This window comes from Equus przewalskii, chromosome 22 (assembly GCF_037783145.1).
Source record: "Equus przewalskii isolate Varuska chromosome 22, EquPr2, whole genome shotgun sequence".
Classification (NCBI taxonomy): domain Eukaryota; kingdom Metazoa; phylum Chordata; class Mammalia; order Perissodactyla; family Equidae; genus Equus; species Equus przewalskii.
This window is the reverse complement of record NC_091852.1, coordinates 6,760,571-6,775,739: the sequence shown is the minus strand read 5'-3', so window position 1 is coordinate 6,775,739 and position 15,169 is coordinate 6,760,571. Positions and strand designations below refer to the sequence as shown.

The 15,169-nt window shown below is 42.7% G+C and overlaps 1 protein-coding gene across 3 annotated transcripts in view; it reads left to right on the top strand.

Annotated features, from left to right (window-relative positions):
• LOC103560600 (solute carrier family 28 member 3-like) overlaps nucleotides 1-15,169 on the top strand; it is a 30,461-nt gene that overhangs the window by 13,354 nt on the left and 1,938 nt on the right. Inside the window, exons 8-15 of one of the 3 annotated variants that reach the window (XM_070590796.1) lie at nucleotides 751-831; nucleotides 2,198-2,278; nucleotides 4,090-4,215; nucleotides 5,835-5,965; nucleotides 8,910-9,078; nucleotides 9,479-9,676; nucleotides 14,215-14,296; nucleotides 15,028-15,126. In XM_070590796.1, the coding sequence (XP_070446897.1) occupies nucleotides 751-831; nucleotides 2,198-2,278; nucleotides 4,090-4,215; nucleotides 5,835-5,965; nucleotides 8,910-9,078; nucleotides 9,479-9,676; nucleotides 14,215-14,296; nucleotides 15,028-15,126 (967 nt within the window). Of the gene's footprint in view, nucleotides 1-750; nucleotides 832-2,197; nucleotides 2,279-4,089; nucleotides 4,216-5,834; nucleotides 5,966-8,909; nucleotides 9,079-9,478; nucleotides 9,677-12,354; nucleotides 12,589-14,214; nucleotides 14,297-15,027; nucleotides 15,127-15,169 lie in introns of those variants that run through there. The other 2 variants (XR_011531815.1, XM_070590797.1) reach the window with 2 other exon arrangements.

Here is a 15,169-nt window from a genome sequence, read left to right as displayed (position 1 = left end):
GGAGGGGTAGGGGTGGGGAGGGACTGAGACCGCAGCTCTGTGTGGTGTCTGCAGGGGAGACACGGCTCCCTGTAGACACCCAGGCTGCACTGAAGGCACCCAAAGAGCATCAGGAAAATAGGATCTAGGAAAGGACAACCTTTGTGAACACAGATGTAAGCTGGTTTCCAAAGTTTAACCATTTCTTAGTGATCAAAAGTCTATAAGTAAAATAATTATCATTCTAAAAGCTCAAAAAGTGGATGCTTCCTCCATAGGAGGCACTGTGTGTGAGGACCTACCGTGCTCTATCTGATCTGTGCAGCCACTTTGAATGAGGATCTGAGGTTGCTGGGACTTAATCTTGACCCAGGTTACTCTGCTAATAAGTGGTGAAGCTCATGTCTTTTTAATATCAGAACAAGAACACCCATCAGTGGCCTTCAGTGTGTTGGGCCTAATTATTACAAATTCCTCCAAACCTTCATTCCTTCTCTGAGACACTAAAGGAAGAAAAGATCATTATAGCAGAGGGGAAATAAAATGTCAAGTTTCCTATGAAATATACTCAAGATTATCTAGAGCAAATTAGATAAGAGACTGTAGATGGGGCAGCTGCCTGATAAAAGTACTGTTTAGTTCAAGAGGCATTTCCAGTATTTTTACAATGTTTCAGAGGAAAAGGAGGTAGAAAGAAGGAGACTTATCTGAAACCTACTAATACTCCTGATGGCAACGTTAGCCCATGATTACTTTCATCTCCTCCCCCAGGTCCTGCCAATGGTGGTTTTTTTTGGTGCCGTCATGTCCGTGCTCTACTATCTTGGACTGATGCAGTGGATCATTAGAAAGGTACGGGACCAGAAGGGATGGGTGACAGGCATAGAGCTGATTATTTCAGGGACAAAGTCCTAAATACTTTTTATTCAGAGTTTTACAAAGTGACTCTCTTTTCACACTAAGATTCATCGCACTCTCCAAGTTACTGGATTCAAACCCAAAAATCCTACGTGTCCCTAGAGGGAAGTCTATCTCAGGGACTTCTGACAGGGCTTTGACTTGCAACCCACTGATATCTTCATGACACCTTAGCAATTGCTTCTTTAGCCACAGAATTGACTCCCACAGGTCCCACACCTGCCGGGGAGAACAGCACTGTCCTCCATCTTGTCGACCACCCTGTGCCTTATGCAGAGTCACTGCTTTTCCACAGGAGGTTCCAAAAGGGGGCACTCTGGTCTGGAAGCTACTAGAGAATCAGAGCAGGAAGGGGAACCTGCTTTTCACTCCTGAGGGAGTTTTATAAGCCCATAAATTTTTTTTTAAAGTCGAAAAAGTTAATCTCATTCCTGCTGGCCCAGCAACTGTCAGTCCTACAATCACATGTTAGACCAGAAATCTATGAAACGTGTAAGCTAGTTTGAACGCACATGAGAGCAAGGCCGTGCACACAGGGTTTGGGCACAACCCAGCCCTCCTTGGATCCCTGTCAATAAATAAAATGGAGAGAGAGAGAGAACCAGAATACCGGCAGAATTCAGTATTTCAGCAAGAGAACCAGGGCCTGCAATTTTCTGATTGTTGATTTAAACATTTAGAATTGCTGTGTTCATGTCTAAGGAGAAAGAATGCCACAGGAAGTCCCCATCCTAGGGTGGGAACCACAGTCTCCAGCTGGAAGGGGCACCATGAAAGTGGGACGATAAACCGTGTTAGATTGAGAGTTAAGAAGAAAAAGCCAAACATAAACTACACCCCACTACTTATTAGCTGGGTGGTTTTTGACAAAACAGCTAAACTGTTCTGTGCCTCAGTTTCCACTTCTATCAAATGGGCATAATTATAGGACCTCCCTCAAAGGGTTATTGTGTGGATTAAAGCGTTACTCAGATCAAGGGCTCAAAACTGCCTGGAATGCAGTAAGCCTGCCATGACTGTCAGCAATTATTATAACTTATGGCTGGTCCACAACGTTTCAGTAGAAATTCATTCATATAATGTTGAAAGTATGTGCAATGACTCAGACTTACCCCTCCAATAGGAGGGTGTGATTGGCCTGCTCTGAGGACTAGGTAAAATATCCTCACAGTTAGCACATTGCTGGCCTGCCTACAGTTGTTGAAGGCCTCAGCATTTTCCTCCAAAGGTTTTATCCCTACTCTGAAGTTTTGTGTATATAAATGGCTCTTCACTGACTTTGTCCCTTGTCCCCTTTTAGGTTGGATGGCTCATGCTGGTTACTGTGGGATCATCTCCTATTGAATCTGTAGTTGCTGCTTGCAATGTATTCTTTGGATACGTAAGTTGTAATACCAACAAAACAAAACCAAACACCTGCTGAAATGGACACTTTTTCCAGAAAGTGAAATAAAAAAATATGATGGTTTTATTTCTTTTAGTGTAGAGGGAAGAGTGTCAAAAAAGGAACCCTCAGGACTGACAAAGTCTGAATCGCTTTGTCAAAGCATTGGACTTCTCATGCATAGATTCTCAACCAATCTTTTCTAAGTTTATAGAATTGTTGAGGCTTCTGGCTCACCCTTCAGAGGTGAGCAGCTCATTCACTCACATGGAGTTCACCACTATCTCATGCCTGCAAACCCATAGCAGGTAGCCTCACATGCTGTAGTGTAAGGCTGGGGCGATGAAAGAGGCCAGGAAAGGCTCCCACCTACAACTGTGCAGCTGTATAGATACCTGAGTTCATTCTCAACTTGTCTGAACTGGCCAACAGTCTGTCTTTGCTGAGCCTGAGGAACAACGCTGATGAGCAAAAGTATTTTCACTCCCTGATCCATCCCATGGTTAGATGCTCTTTTGCCTGAAGTCCATTTAAGCAAAGAAATATGGCACAAAAGGGGTGTCTCTCAAAACAGGGCATTCCTAAGGGGCAGAGGAGTGAGAAATAAGAATAATTGTCCTCATCACTCTGCACATGGAGCTTCAGGCAGAATGGAGTTACATGCCAAGGAAACCAAGTGTGAGTGCTCACTAGCACGGCTGCCCAAGGAAATTGGATTTGAAGCAAAAATAGTCACCCAGAAAAACACATGGCTGTGGATCCCAGGCTTACGACTGCTCCAGGCAGCTGAGCCTTCTTATCGGCCAGCCTAGGTTGCTAACCTGGGGCACAGTCTTCAGAGCAGGGCCCATGCTTCCTTCCCTAGGAGTTCAAATTATTGTAATTACAGTCATAAGATCTCTCTGGACTAATCAGGGCACCATCTTGAGTTGATTCCTCCTACCTGTGGGGTAAGAGGGCTCATGTACTGAATTTCTATTCAGTCCATAAATTGACGCTCAACACATTCACTCTTACAGAACCATTAGAAATGATAAAATTGTAAAATTGCACACATGCTCACTTTGGTACCTAATATGCTAAAAGTTGAGCTATTATTTGTGGAAAGCCCAGGCTGCAGGCTGCCTGCCCTTCTTGAGGGGCCTCAAGCCTTTACAACTGCACTCTACCTGATTCCTTTCCACCCAAGGGGAAGAAGGGGTCTTGATTCTCATTAGGAAAAGGCCTCTGGGCACCTGTCCTTGTTATTTATTTTATGCTTATATCTCTATTTCCCTGTGGTGTCAGCAAGGAGATTTAAAGTCTGTCGAGATGAAGCTGGAAGATGGGAAGCCACAGAGGCCTGGGAATCCCCAGTTCTCAAGGCCAGGCCACTGGGCAGAGTTACTTAGCCAATGGTGTTCCAACCTTAGAAAAGTGTGCCAGCCAGCGGAGTCCAGTCCCAGGCTAAGTGGGGGCCTTGTGTGAATTGGCCTTGCACACTCTGCAAACTTTACACATGATTCTGTACGCACACTGACCTAGAGTTCAAATGACCCAGACAGCTAGGGTGTAGGCTTTCAAACTCCAGCATGCATCAGAAGCACCTGGAAGGCTGTTAAAACAGGATTGCTGGCCCCACCCCCAGAGTTTCTGATTCAATAAGTCTGAGAATTTGCATGTCTAAGGAGTTCCCAGGTGATGCTGATGGAGCTGGTCTCAGGTCCTCTCTTAGAAATACTGCTTTAGAGGATGGAATTTTGGGTAGATTGGCATACCCTCCTAAGACTTAAAAGGGAACACTTAATCTGTTCACTCTCTGTTTCTAGACGGAGTCTCCACTGCAGGTCCGGCCATATTTACCACACCTCACCAGGTCCGAGTTCCATGCAATCATGACCACTGGGTTTGCTACCATCGCAGCAAATGTCTTTGGCACATATGTTTCTCTTGGGGTAAGAATGTTTGGGGATCAATTTATGGAAAATACAACCTCTTCTTTCTTTGCTATTGTCATTTCTTTTTTTTCTTTGCCGTTGCTGCTGGATAAGGAGGCCCAAAGATTCCTTTTTGCTGGATGACTGGTCAAAGTTCCTTTGGCATTTGAATGGAGCTTTGGGGTTTCACTTTTATATCCCTGCCATCTAAATGTGAATCATATCCAACCATGGCAGCATACAGTGATATTATGAGGCTACTGTGGCTGAAAATATAAATATGTAAAATAAAAAACAATTACACTAGTAAAGGCAATATAAACCAGAGGTCAGCAAAGAATAACCCATGGGCCAATTCTAGATCACTCTTCTTCTCTTGTAACTGAATTTATACTGGAAATCAGCTACTCCTATTTGTTTCTCTATGGCAGCTTTCATGCTACAGAGTTGAGTACATGTGGCCCAAAAAGCCAAAAATATTTACTCTCTGGCCCTTTACAGAAACAGTTTTCTGACTCTGACCTAGAGCAGTGGTTCTCAAACCTTACTGCACATTAGAATCACCTGGGAGCCTTTAAAAGCCCGAATACCCAGGCCCATCCCCCAGAGTAATTAAACCGGAATCTCTTGGGGTGAGACCCAGGCATCAGTATTTTTTTAAAGCTCCTCAGATTCCAATGTACAGACCGTTGAGAGCTGGTGGACAATAGCGTAAGGATGGAGAGCCTTATGATAACTGGGGCGTGTGTCCTAAGCACAGAGCCGGCAAGCTACACATAGATGTAACCCCCATGGGAGAAATGGAATCAACAGCAGCCATGTGACCCAGGCGACTGGGCGTTCTTACAAGATAGGCGAGTTTCACTCCAGGGCTTCATCTGTTTCTCGAAGCTGATCAGCAGGAAGAGGGAACAGGGAAGAGGAAAAGGGTCAAGGAGACCTCAGGAATAGCACTATGACTGGATCCCCGGATGATCCACTCTGCCACCACTGTGGGAACGCTGCCTCCAGAAATGTGCTGGGTGGAATGGGCGCGGGGAGGGGGTGCTGATTCTGGAATTCTGAAAAGATAGGGAAGAGAATCCAGAAACAATAAGGGTGTGGGGAGGGGAGGGGAAAGAGTTTAAGTAGACCTGCGGTGAGGAGAGCAGAGATGCTTACAGATCACAGGGACTCTGCGTAAATGAGTGTTAGGTAAAGGCACAAACTTTCAGCAGAGCACAAGGAAGACGGAGAGTGTTGTATCCATGCCTGCAGTCCCAGACACCCTCATCTAAATCGAGATGTAATGAAATATGGGCTCTAGGGACTGTTTGAACATTCCAAAGGACCACAGAGAGGTGGAGGGATCTCTGAAAGCTCCTACAGCACAGGATTAATTCTCGTCTGAAATGATCGGACTTTGATTTTGTGCTTCTCCCTGAAGATGTGGTCAATTCGCACAAATTCCTCCCTCTGATTCTCACGGTGATGCCAACTTGGCTCCCTGAGATCCTCCAAGCTTCCAAAGAAACATTGTTTTCTGGCATAGACGCAATTCCTGCCCATCTCTTCCCTTGTGCGTGTTTTGAGTCATTCTTTCTGAACACAACAGAAAAACTAAACCTAGGTTGGCCTTCTTTCTCCTAAAATCACAGATTTCACCCGCCCACTTATTAACTGCTTCAGTTATGTCAGTGCCCGCGTCATTGGCTGTGGCTAAACTCTTTTGGCCTGAGACAGAAACACCTAAAATAAGCCTCAAAAATGCCATGAAAATGGGAATGAGGTAAGTGAGATTCGTTCACCTCATTAATGACTGTACAAGCTGACGGTGGGGGAGCAGGGGGAACAGGTCCACATTCAAAGAACAGCAAAAGATTGAGAGAACACAGTGAATTACAGTATTAAAGTGAATTTAATATCCCACTGACTATTAGACTTCACTCCAAAAGATCTTGTTCAACCTTTGAAAACCATTTTTTGTTCACTGAAGTATAGGTGACATACAGTATTAGTTACAGGTGTACAACATAGTGATTCAACATTTATACTCGTTATGAAATGATGACTGTAGCAAGTCTAGTAACCATCTGTCACCATACAAAGTTATTACTGTCTAATCGACTATATTCCTTATGCTGTACATTACATCCCCATGGCTTATTTATTTTATAACTGGAAGTTTGCACCTTTTAATCCCCTTTGGCAATTTCACCCACCTCCCTCCCCTCCATTGCCAGCACTTTGTTCTCTGTATCTGAGTTTGTTTCTGTTTTGTTATATTTATTCATTTGTTTTTCAGGTTCCACATATAAGCAAAATCATACAGTATTTCTATTTCTCTGTCTGACTTATTTCACTTAGGATGATACCCTCTAGGTCCATCCATGTTGTTGCAAATGGCATGATTTCATTCTTTTTTATGGCTGAATCATATTCCGTAATATATGTACACTCGTCTTCTTTATCCATTCATCTATTGATGGGCACTTAGGTTGCCTCCATATTTTGGCTATTGTAACTAGTGCTGCAGTGAACACAGGGTGCATATATCTTTCTGAATTACTGTTTTCATTTTCTTTGAATAAACATCCAGAAATAGGATTGCTGGATTGTATAGTTGTTCTATCTCTAATATTTTGAGGAATCTCCATACTATTTTCCATACTGGCTGGCTGCACCAGTTTATATTGCCAAAAACAGTGTACAGGAGTTCTCTTTTCTTCACATCCTCACTTACACTTATTTCTTGTCTTTTCGATAATAGCCATTCTCATCGGTGAGATGATAACTTGTAGTTTTGATCTGCATTTCCCTGATGAATAGTGATGTTGAGCGTCTTTTCATGCATCTGTTGACCATCTGTATGTCTCCTATGGAAAAATGTCTATTCACATTCTCTTCACACTTTTAATTGGATTTTTTGTTTGTCATCTGCCGAGTTGTATGAGTTCTTTATATATTTTGGATATTAACCCCTTATTGGATATATCATTTGCAAATGCCTTCCCCCATTCAGTAGGTTGTCTTTTTATTTTGTTGATGGCTTCCTTCATTGTAAAAGCTTTTTAGTTTGATATAATTCCATTTGTTTATTTTTGCTTTTACTGCCTTTGCCTGAGGAGACGGATGATCCATAAAAATATTGCTAAGACCAATGTCTAAGAGCTGACTGCCTAAGTTTTCTTCTAGGAGTTTTATGGCTTCACGTCTTACATTCAAGTCTTTAATCCATCTTGAATTTATTTTTGTGTATGGTGTAAGAAAATGGCCTCATTTCAGTCTTCTGCATATAGCTGTCTAGGTTTCCTAACACCATTTGTTGAAGAGATTGTCTTTTCCCTTTTGTATATTCTTGTCTTATTTGTTGTATATTAATTGACCATGTAAGCAGGGATTCATTTCTGGGCTCTCTATTCTGTTCTATTGATCTCTGTGTCTGTTTTTGTGCCAGTATCACACTGTTTTGATTACTATAGATTTGTAGTACAGTTTGAAATCAGGGAACGTGATGCCTCCAGCTTTGTTCGTCTTTCTCAAGATTGCTTTGCTGAGAACCTTTCTAAATACCTGAAAGTCATTACATTTCCTTGACTTCAATGTAGGTATTTTATTTTAAATATAGTGTGGTGTTCATTTAGCCTTGATTTAAGATTTTTGCAAAATCATTGGATGACCATTTCTGGAAATGTCTCATATGATAGAGAAAGAAGGCATGATATGGGTATCCTTAAACTTTCTTCAGTTCATTTTCTTTTGCCCTGTGTAAAACAAAGAGAAAAGGGTGGAAAAGACCAAGGGATTTAGGTTATTCAAAAGTGTTTCATTGGGGCCAACCCTGTGGCCTAGTGGTTGAGTTCAGCATGCTCCACTTTAGCAGCCTGGGTTCAGTTCCTGGTGAAGACCTATACCACTTAGCAGCAGCCATGTTGTGGTGGAGACCCACAACCAAAATAGAGTAATATTGGTACAGATGTTACCAATCTTAGGGAGAATCTCCCTCAGCAAGAAAAAGAAAAAAAAAGTACTTTATTAAATAACAGAATCCAACAACCAACATGTTTCCAAGATTCACCTCTTGTTTGTATGGAGGTAAAGTCATAACCATGAATGAAAAGTCAAGTTGCCAAAGAATATATATATGGAATACGTGTGATTCCACTTATAAAGTTAGCAAATGTGTGAACCTACACAACATGTTATTTAGGGATGCAGACATATAGGGAAATTGAAAAGAAAGGGAATGATAAGCAACTTCTAGGGAGCCAGTTACCTATGAGATTGAAGAGGATGAGATTAAGGAAGGGCACGGTGTGAGGAGGGGGACCTAAGGTGAGGGTGACTTCCATTTCTTAGGTGATGGATATTCAGGCCTTCCTTAAAGTATTAGTGCTTATTCCATGAATATGTTATAAATATTCTCTGGTAGCTACTTTTAATTAAATAAAATTTTTAAAAATATAGTATTTTATCTCTTCCCAACTTTCTAATTATAAATGCCACCAATTAAAAGAGTAGTAAAACAGACACCCATATGCCCATCACCTACACTCAGTAATTATAAATCCCATCATGATTTCATGGAATCCAGGTGAGGATTTTAACCAAGGCATGGACCTGAGAATTTGTCTCTCCATCCGAATGAGCTCTGATTTCCCCATATCTACACCTGTGATGTCCATCTGCTGACAGCTCCGTGGTAATTCTGCCATTGCTATTTTTTTATAAAGTGATTCAAGGAATATCCTAGAAGCAGCATCACAGGGAGCATCCGCATCCATCTCCCTGGTGGCAAACATCACTGTGATTCTGATTGCTTTCCTGGCCCTGTCGTCTTTTGCGAATGCAGCCCTGTCCTGGTTTGGAAGCATGTTTGACTACCCACAGCTGAGTTTCGAGGTATATATTCTATCACGTTTGTTCTCCATTTTGTTTCTGCCCATCTTTGTTTAAAAATAAAATAGGTTTGTGACTCACCTTCCCTAACTGCCTCTAGTGCACTCTTACACCAACACAAAACTTAGATGTATCCTCTATCTTCCCACAGCTCTTTCTCTGTCTCCTATTACCCTCATTCCACCAACATACTGTCATTCTCTCCATCCGAAGGATCCAGTCACTTCATATGACTAATTTGAACCTTGACTTCTAATGAATGAAGATGGACAAGGGCACATGAGGGGATTTCTGTGTCTATAAGGACACACAGAGGGGTGGGAACAATCTTGTCATGAGGGTGAGGCAGGAGAATGGGAGCAAATAGCTACTCTAATAAAGTATCCATTTTTGGTTTTTGTAGATGATATGCTCCTACATCTTCATGCCCTTTTCCTTCATGATGGGAGTGGACTGGCAAGACAGCTTTATGGTTGGCAAACTCATAGGTTATAAGACCTTCTTTAATGAGCTTGTGGCTTATGGGCGCCTCTCAAAATTGGTGAATTTACGGAAAGAGGCTGGACCCAAATTTGTGAATGGTGTGCAGCAATATATGTCGGTGAGTAAATATTTTGATTTTTTGGTGCACGTCTTTATCACATACATACACTCAACAAATAGTTACTAGTGCCTCTGTGTGTCAGGCAAGGCACTTGGGATAAATCAAAGAACAAAACAGACCCAAATCCCAGAGCTCATGGAGCTCGTAATGAACATAGCACCACATAATTCTCAGTTATGTTGAATTAATAATCTTGTGTGTGTGTGTGTGTGTGTGTGTGTGTGTGTGTGTGTGTGTGTAGAACCACAGCTAATCCTTACCACTGCAGTCATGTACTCTTGAGCACTATGGATCCAATCCCAGAGTCATATGAGCTGGGACTGGAATCAGTCCATCAACAAACATTTATCGAATGCCTTCTGTGTGCAGTGTACCTAGAAAAGGAGGCCACAGCGTTGAACAAGTGATAAGGCCTCTGCCCTCCTGGGTCTCAGAGTCTAATGATCAGGAAGCTCTCTTCCTTTCAGCTTAAGGAATTCTATGAACTCTGAGAAACTGCCTAAATGCAACCTAGTGCCCAGACATCCTAACGAAGTAGTGAGACACAATCACTGCTCTCCACGTAGAGGAGGGAAGAGAAGAAGCTCAGGGTCTATTGTCTGAACCTTTGAAACAAGTGCCCTAAAACTATGTCAGGCCTTCAGGTCAATAGCCTGCAAGGAGATGCTCATGTCCCCTTGGCCTTGGATGGGATAAGGGAGCTCAGGTGGGGCTCTTACTTGGGCCATATTTGCAGCTGAGTCTCCAACTTTTATTTTCCTAAAGAACAGAATTGGCACACATGGAAACTCTTAGGGAAACGGTGAGTATTTCTGGCCACCACTATGATCCATGGAAACAATCCATTTGGAATTAATGTCCTAGGCACATATTGGGCTTTTAAAGGAAAGGGGAGGGAAAGCATGCTGCCCAAGCTCCTAACTGAGATGGCCCACCTCTGAACAGCCCCCACTCTCCAGCCTCCCAGAGACCAAACATGCACATTTACTCCCACGTGTTACACAAAATAACAGCACACCCCGGGAGAGTATTGATCTGTGTGTTCTAATCAGGGGCATTTGACTCACACTTCTGATGTGAATAGTGACTCTGTAGGTCTCCTGTTTCTCATATGCTCATTCTTCAGCTGACCACGCAGTGGGGCTTGGCCAAATGTCCTTGTTGTCTGGATGCCACCACAAAGCAGCTTGCTTCCCTGCCAAAAGTAAACCGTAGGCTCAGTTAAGCGAAATGTTTTTTATTCCCAACTGCCAGTTGTCAGGAGAGAGTAGTTTTGTTAATGAGCAAAGCAAGCTCACAGGTCTGGCAGTGCTGAGCAGGTTTGTGAGCAGGTTAGTAAGAGGATAGAGACAGGCCAGTAGAGCTGATTCAGGTTGGAGGTGAGCCCAACCAGGGGCAGGTGCACAGAGGGTATTTAGGAATATGAGCTCAATGGCTTCTGTTATTGTTGTCTCACAATGGGAAAAGCATTTTGTTTTTCCCAGTTTCTTATTTCTAATCAACAAAATGGGGATGAGTCCCTGCAATTTCTGTTTACCAACAAAGAAGTGGAGGGGGTGTCCCAGTAGTCTCCTGGAAAAGGTACCACGTGACTGAAGTGTAAGATCTGGCTCCATAAGGCAAAAACTCTGTGTTACCCATTAAATTATGCCCAATGCTGATCTCCATCTAAGGTAAGAGGTCAGCATGTGTATGTTGCACTTTATTACTCCATTTTCTCTTTCTTAAAGATGATACTTTGCATGTTTGTTTGTTTATATGTAATACATTTCATGGCACAGAATTCAAAAGGTACAAAAAGCTATAGAGGGAAAAGTGAGTCATCCTCCCTATTTCACTGGCACTAGCTCCTCTCCCTGTGCCGTATTATGTTCACTGTTCTTAGCCTTGCTCTTTTTTCTTAATAACACATCTCAAATGCCTTTCCACACCAGTGCCTGTGACACAGTATTCTATGTGCAAGCACACCATAACCTATTTTAGCCAGTCCCCTGTTGATGAACACTCTTATCGATTTTTTGCTATTGGAAGTAGTGCTACAATGACTGTCCCTGTACATATGGCATCTTTGCTCATGTCAAGGAGAGCTGTAGGATGTACTATTAATTTCCTAGTGCAGTTCTTTCCACCATGTAGTCTTGCATATTTATGGGCAACGACAAAGTGGAATCATCCCAGCTTCCTTTCCCTCTTTTTATAAAACCCTACGTGGCCCCATCTGTGTACCCTCCTCTGCAGATCCCCAGAAAGGAGAAAGAGGACACTCGAGCACTTCATGCCCTCTCCCTCCCCATGGTCTCCTAATAAGCTGGCCTGTTTTTGAAGCCAATTGAACTAAATGAAAAGCACTAGACAGAGCAGGGGACGAGGATGAGCTACTCCAGAAACAGTGGACTGCTCAAATACTTGAAATATTTTTTCCCTTTCTGCTATATGCATGCTGATTGAAAACATCAACAAAGGAGTTCTCAGAAACCAGGGAAAAAGAGGCGCTTTCTCAACTAAAACTTACCATAACCATTTGAGTCTTGAATGGCAGCTTTAAAAAATCCAGCTAGTGAAAGAAATAAAGGCACCACCAGTTTTGAATGTAGCATTGGCCTGGTTTGTTTTTTGAACTAAATCATAGATTTTTCAGGATTTTCGGGGAAAATAATTGTTGCCTCAATTGTCAGGGTGCCTTTGCCAGATTGGGTGTTCCTCCAGTGAACAGTGAAGTGCCCTGGCTCTTCCAATCCTCTGCAGTCAGTCCCTCACCCTGAGAAAGAACCATCTGGCTGAGCAGCACCTCTTGCCTTCAGAATAGAGATGGAGGGCCACGCTCACACTTGGACGAATTCACCTTCCATCCTCTCATGGCCCTGTGAGAGGATAGTCCGTTCTCCCACTTCGAAGAGGCACCTAATGTTCCTATGGGCTGGTCAGAGCTGAGGAGCAAAGAAAGGCAAGCACACCCCACAACCAGATGGAAAGGACTCCTGTGAAATCTGTGAGCTGCCTTTCTACTGATATGATTCCTTTTCCAGTATATCCTTTATACTGAAATACAATTTACATACAAAAAAGGCCCATTTTTGGTGTACATGTGAATTTTAACAAATGTGTCCCCTGTGTAACCATGACCACAATCAGATATAGAACATTTCCACCACACCTAGAAAATCTTCCTCATGGCCAGTGTAGTCAACAGCCCCCGACTCCCACACAAACCCAGTCCCAGGAATGTATAAAGAACTGTTGTAACTCAACAATAATAATAAGACAAGTGCCTAAGAAATGAATAAAGAGATTTTACAAAGGACATGCAAACATCCAATAAGCACATGAGATGTTCAATAGTGTTTATCACTAGGGAAATGCGAGTTAAAACAATGAGATCCCACCACACATCCACTAAAATGGCTGAAAAAGTGGACAATACTAAGTGTTAGCAGAGATGTGGAGCAACTGGAACTCTTGTACATCATTGGTGAGAATGTAAAGTGACATAACCTGTTTTTAAAATACAAACATACTTCACAGTTTCTTATCAAGTTAACATCCACTGCCTGCATGACCCAGCAATCCCTCTACCGGAAATTTTCCCAGGAGAAATAAAAAGATATGCCCACAAAGGCTGTAGATGAATATTTATAGCAGCTTTACTCCTAAAAGTCCCAAGTTGGAAGTGACCCAAATGTTCTTCAACAGGTAAACGGATACACAAATTGTAGATTTCCATAAAAGAGCATACTATTGTGCAATAAAAAGGCAAATAAATAATACATGCAACAACATGAACGCTAAGTGATTCCACTCATAGGAAATTCTAGAACAAGCCAAAGTAATGTATGGTGAAAGAAAGATCATTGGATTCTGAATAAGTCCTTTGTCAAATGTGAATGTTTTCTGGGACCAATTTTGTATCTTCAGCAACTGGTTCTGTGCCTGGCACATTATAGCAGGTGGCCAGGTCACATTGAATATTTAAAGTTGTTATTGAGGGGCCATCCCCGTGGCTGAGTGATTGAGTTCGTGTGCTCCACTTCGGATCCCAGAGTTTCACTGGTTGGGATCCTAGACATGGACCTAGCGCCGCTCATCAAGCCATGCTGAGGCAGAGTCCCACAGAGCAGAACCAAAAGGACCTACAACTAGAACATATAACTATATACTGGGGAGCTATGGGAAAAAGGGGGAAAACCACAAGATTGGCAACAGATGTTAGCTCAGGAGCCAAACTTTAAAAAAAAATCCTGGATTCTTCAAAAAAAAAAAGTGTCACTGAGCAGAAAGTAACATTTGTAGGGGCCCAAACTACCAATTCCAAGTCCTTTGTAGAGAGTCTCTGAATCCACACAGCCCCTTTGTCTCCATTGAAATTCAAGGGGAAATGGAAACTAGAGTCTAGGAAGCAACAGGTGTTTGACACCGTGCACTGCGCACTTATTTGCCAGTATTGATTCTGTCATCAGAATAGGAAGCCCAGTTAGGGTGTCAGATTTACTAAGTTGGTCACACCATGTATGCATCTGTGTCTTTATGCTTATTTACAGATTCGTTCTGAGACAATTGCCACTTATGCTCTCTATGGCTTTGGCAATATCTCTTCCCTAGGAATAGTGATCGGCACATTCAGTAAGTAAAAACAACATTCTTCAACAAAAGATGTGTTGTAAACATGCTTCAGATCTCCATGTTGCTCTGTAACATTATTCAAGTAAGGAAAAGAAGGCCCTGCAAGAGCAGTGAATCCTTTGGGGTCTATTTGTTATCCCTGCTCTGCAATGTAGTTTCCCTGTGTAGACCCAAGCTAACATCGGGTAGAATTTGCCCAAATGCTCAGGTGCTTTTCCAGCCAGGGATGACACATGGCTTTCACTTCACATGCCAATTCCAGTAGACTTATAATGGCCACCTGGAGAAAGATTCTGAGGTCCAATGGAAGGTAAGTGGGAAAATGCTGTGATTCATGAGTCATGTCTTCTACGGGCACAGATGTGGATGGTGACAGATGAGTTGCAGATGTTTGGGATCCTTCCTTGCTATGCATTGTGCTGCTGTGCCCTCAGCATGCTGTGTGCGCCCTTTGGATGAACCTTAGGACTTGTTTCTTCCATGGGGAATGGAAGCCTCTGGGCCTTTCAGTGTGGACAGACTTCTTTTCCTTCCACACCAGGGGACTTCTCTGGATGTGGAACTCATCACTAAGCTCTTGAATCTTTAATTTCCCAGCTAAGTTTGAATAAAAAAAGGAAAAGTCAGCTGATCTGAGACTCCAGCCCCAAAACAATTCTCGGAGGTTGGGAATTTGAAATTCTAAACAATAAGCTTCAACATTAACCTCATATCTGCTTCCATGTTTCCAGCATCCATTGCTCCTACCAGGAAGCGTGACATCGCAGCAGTAGCAGTGAGAGCTTTGATTGCAGGAATCATTTCCTCTTTCATGATCGCCTGCATCGCAGGTACTGCTTCCATTCTTTGTGTCCTGTGTCCCTGTGCCCACAG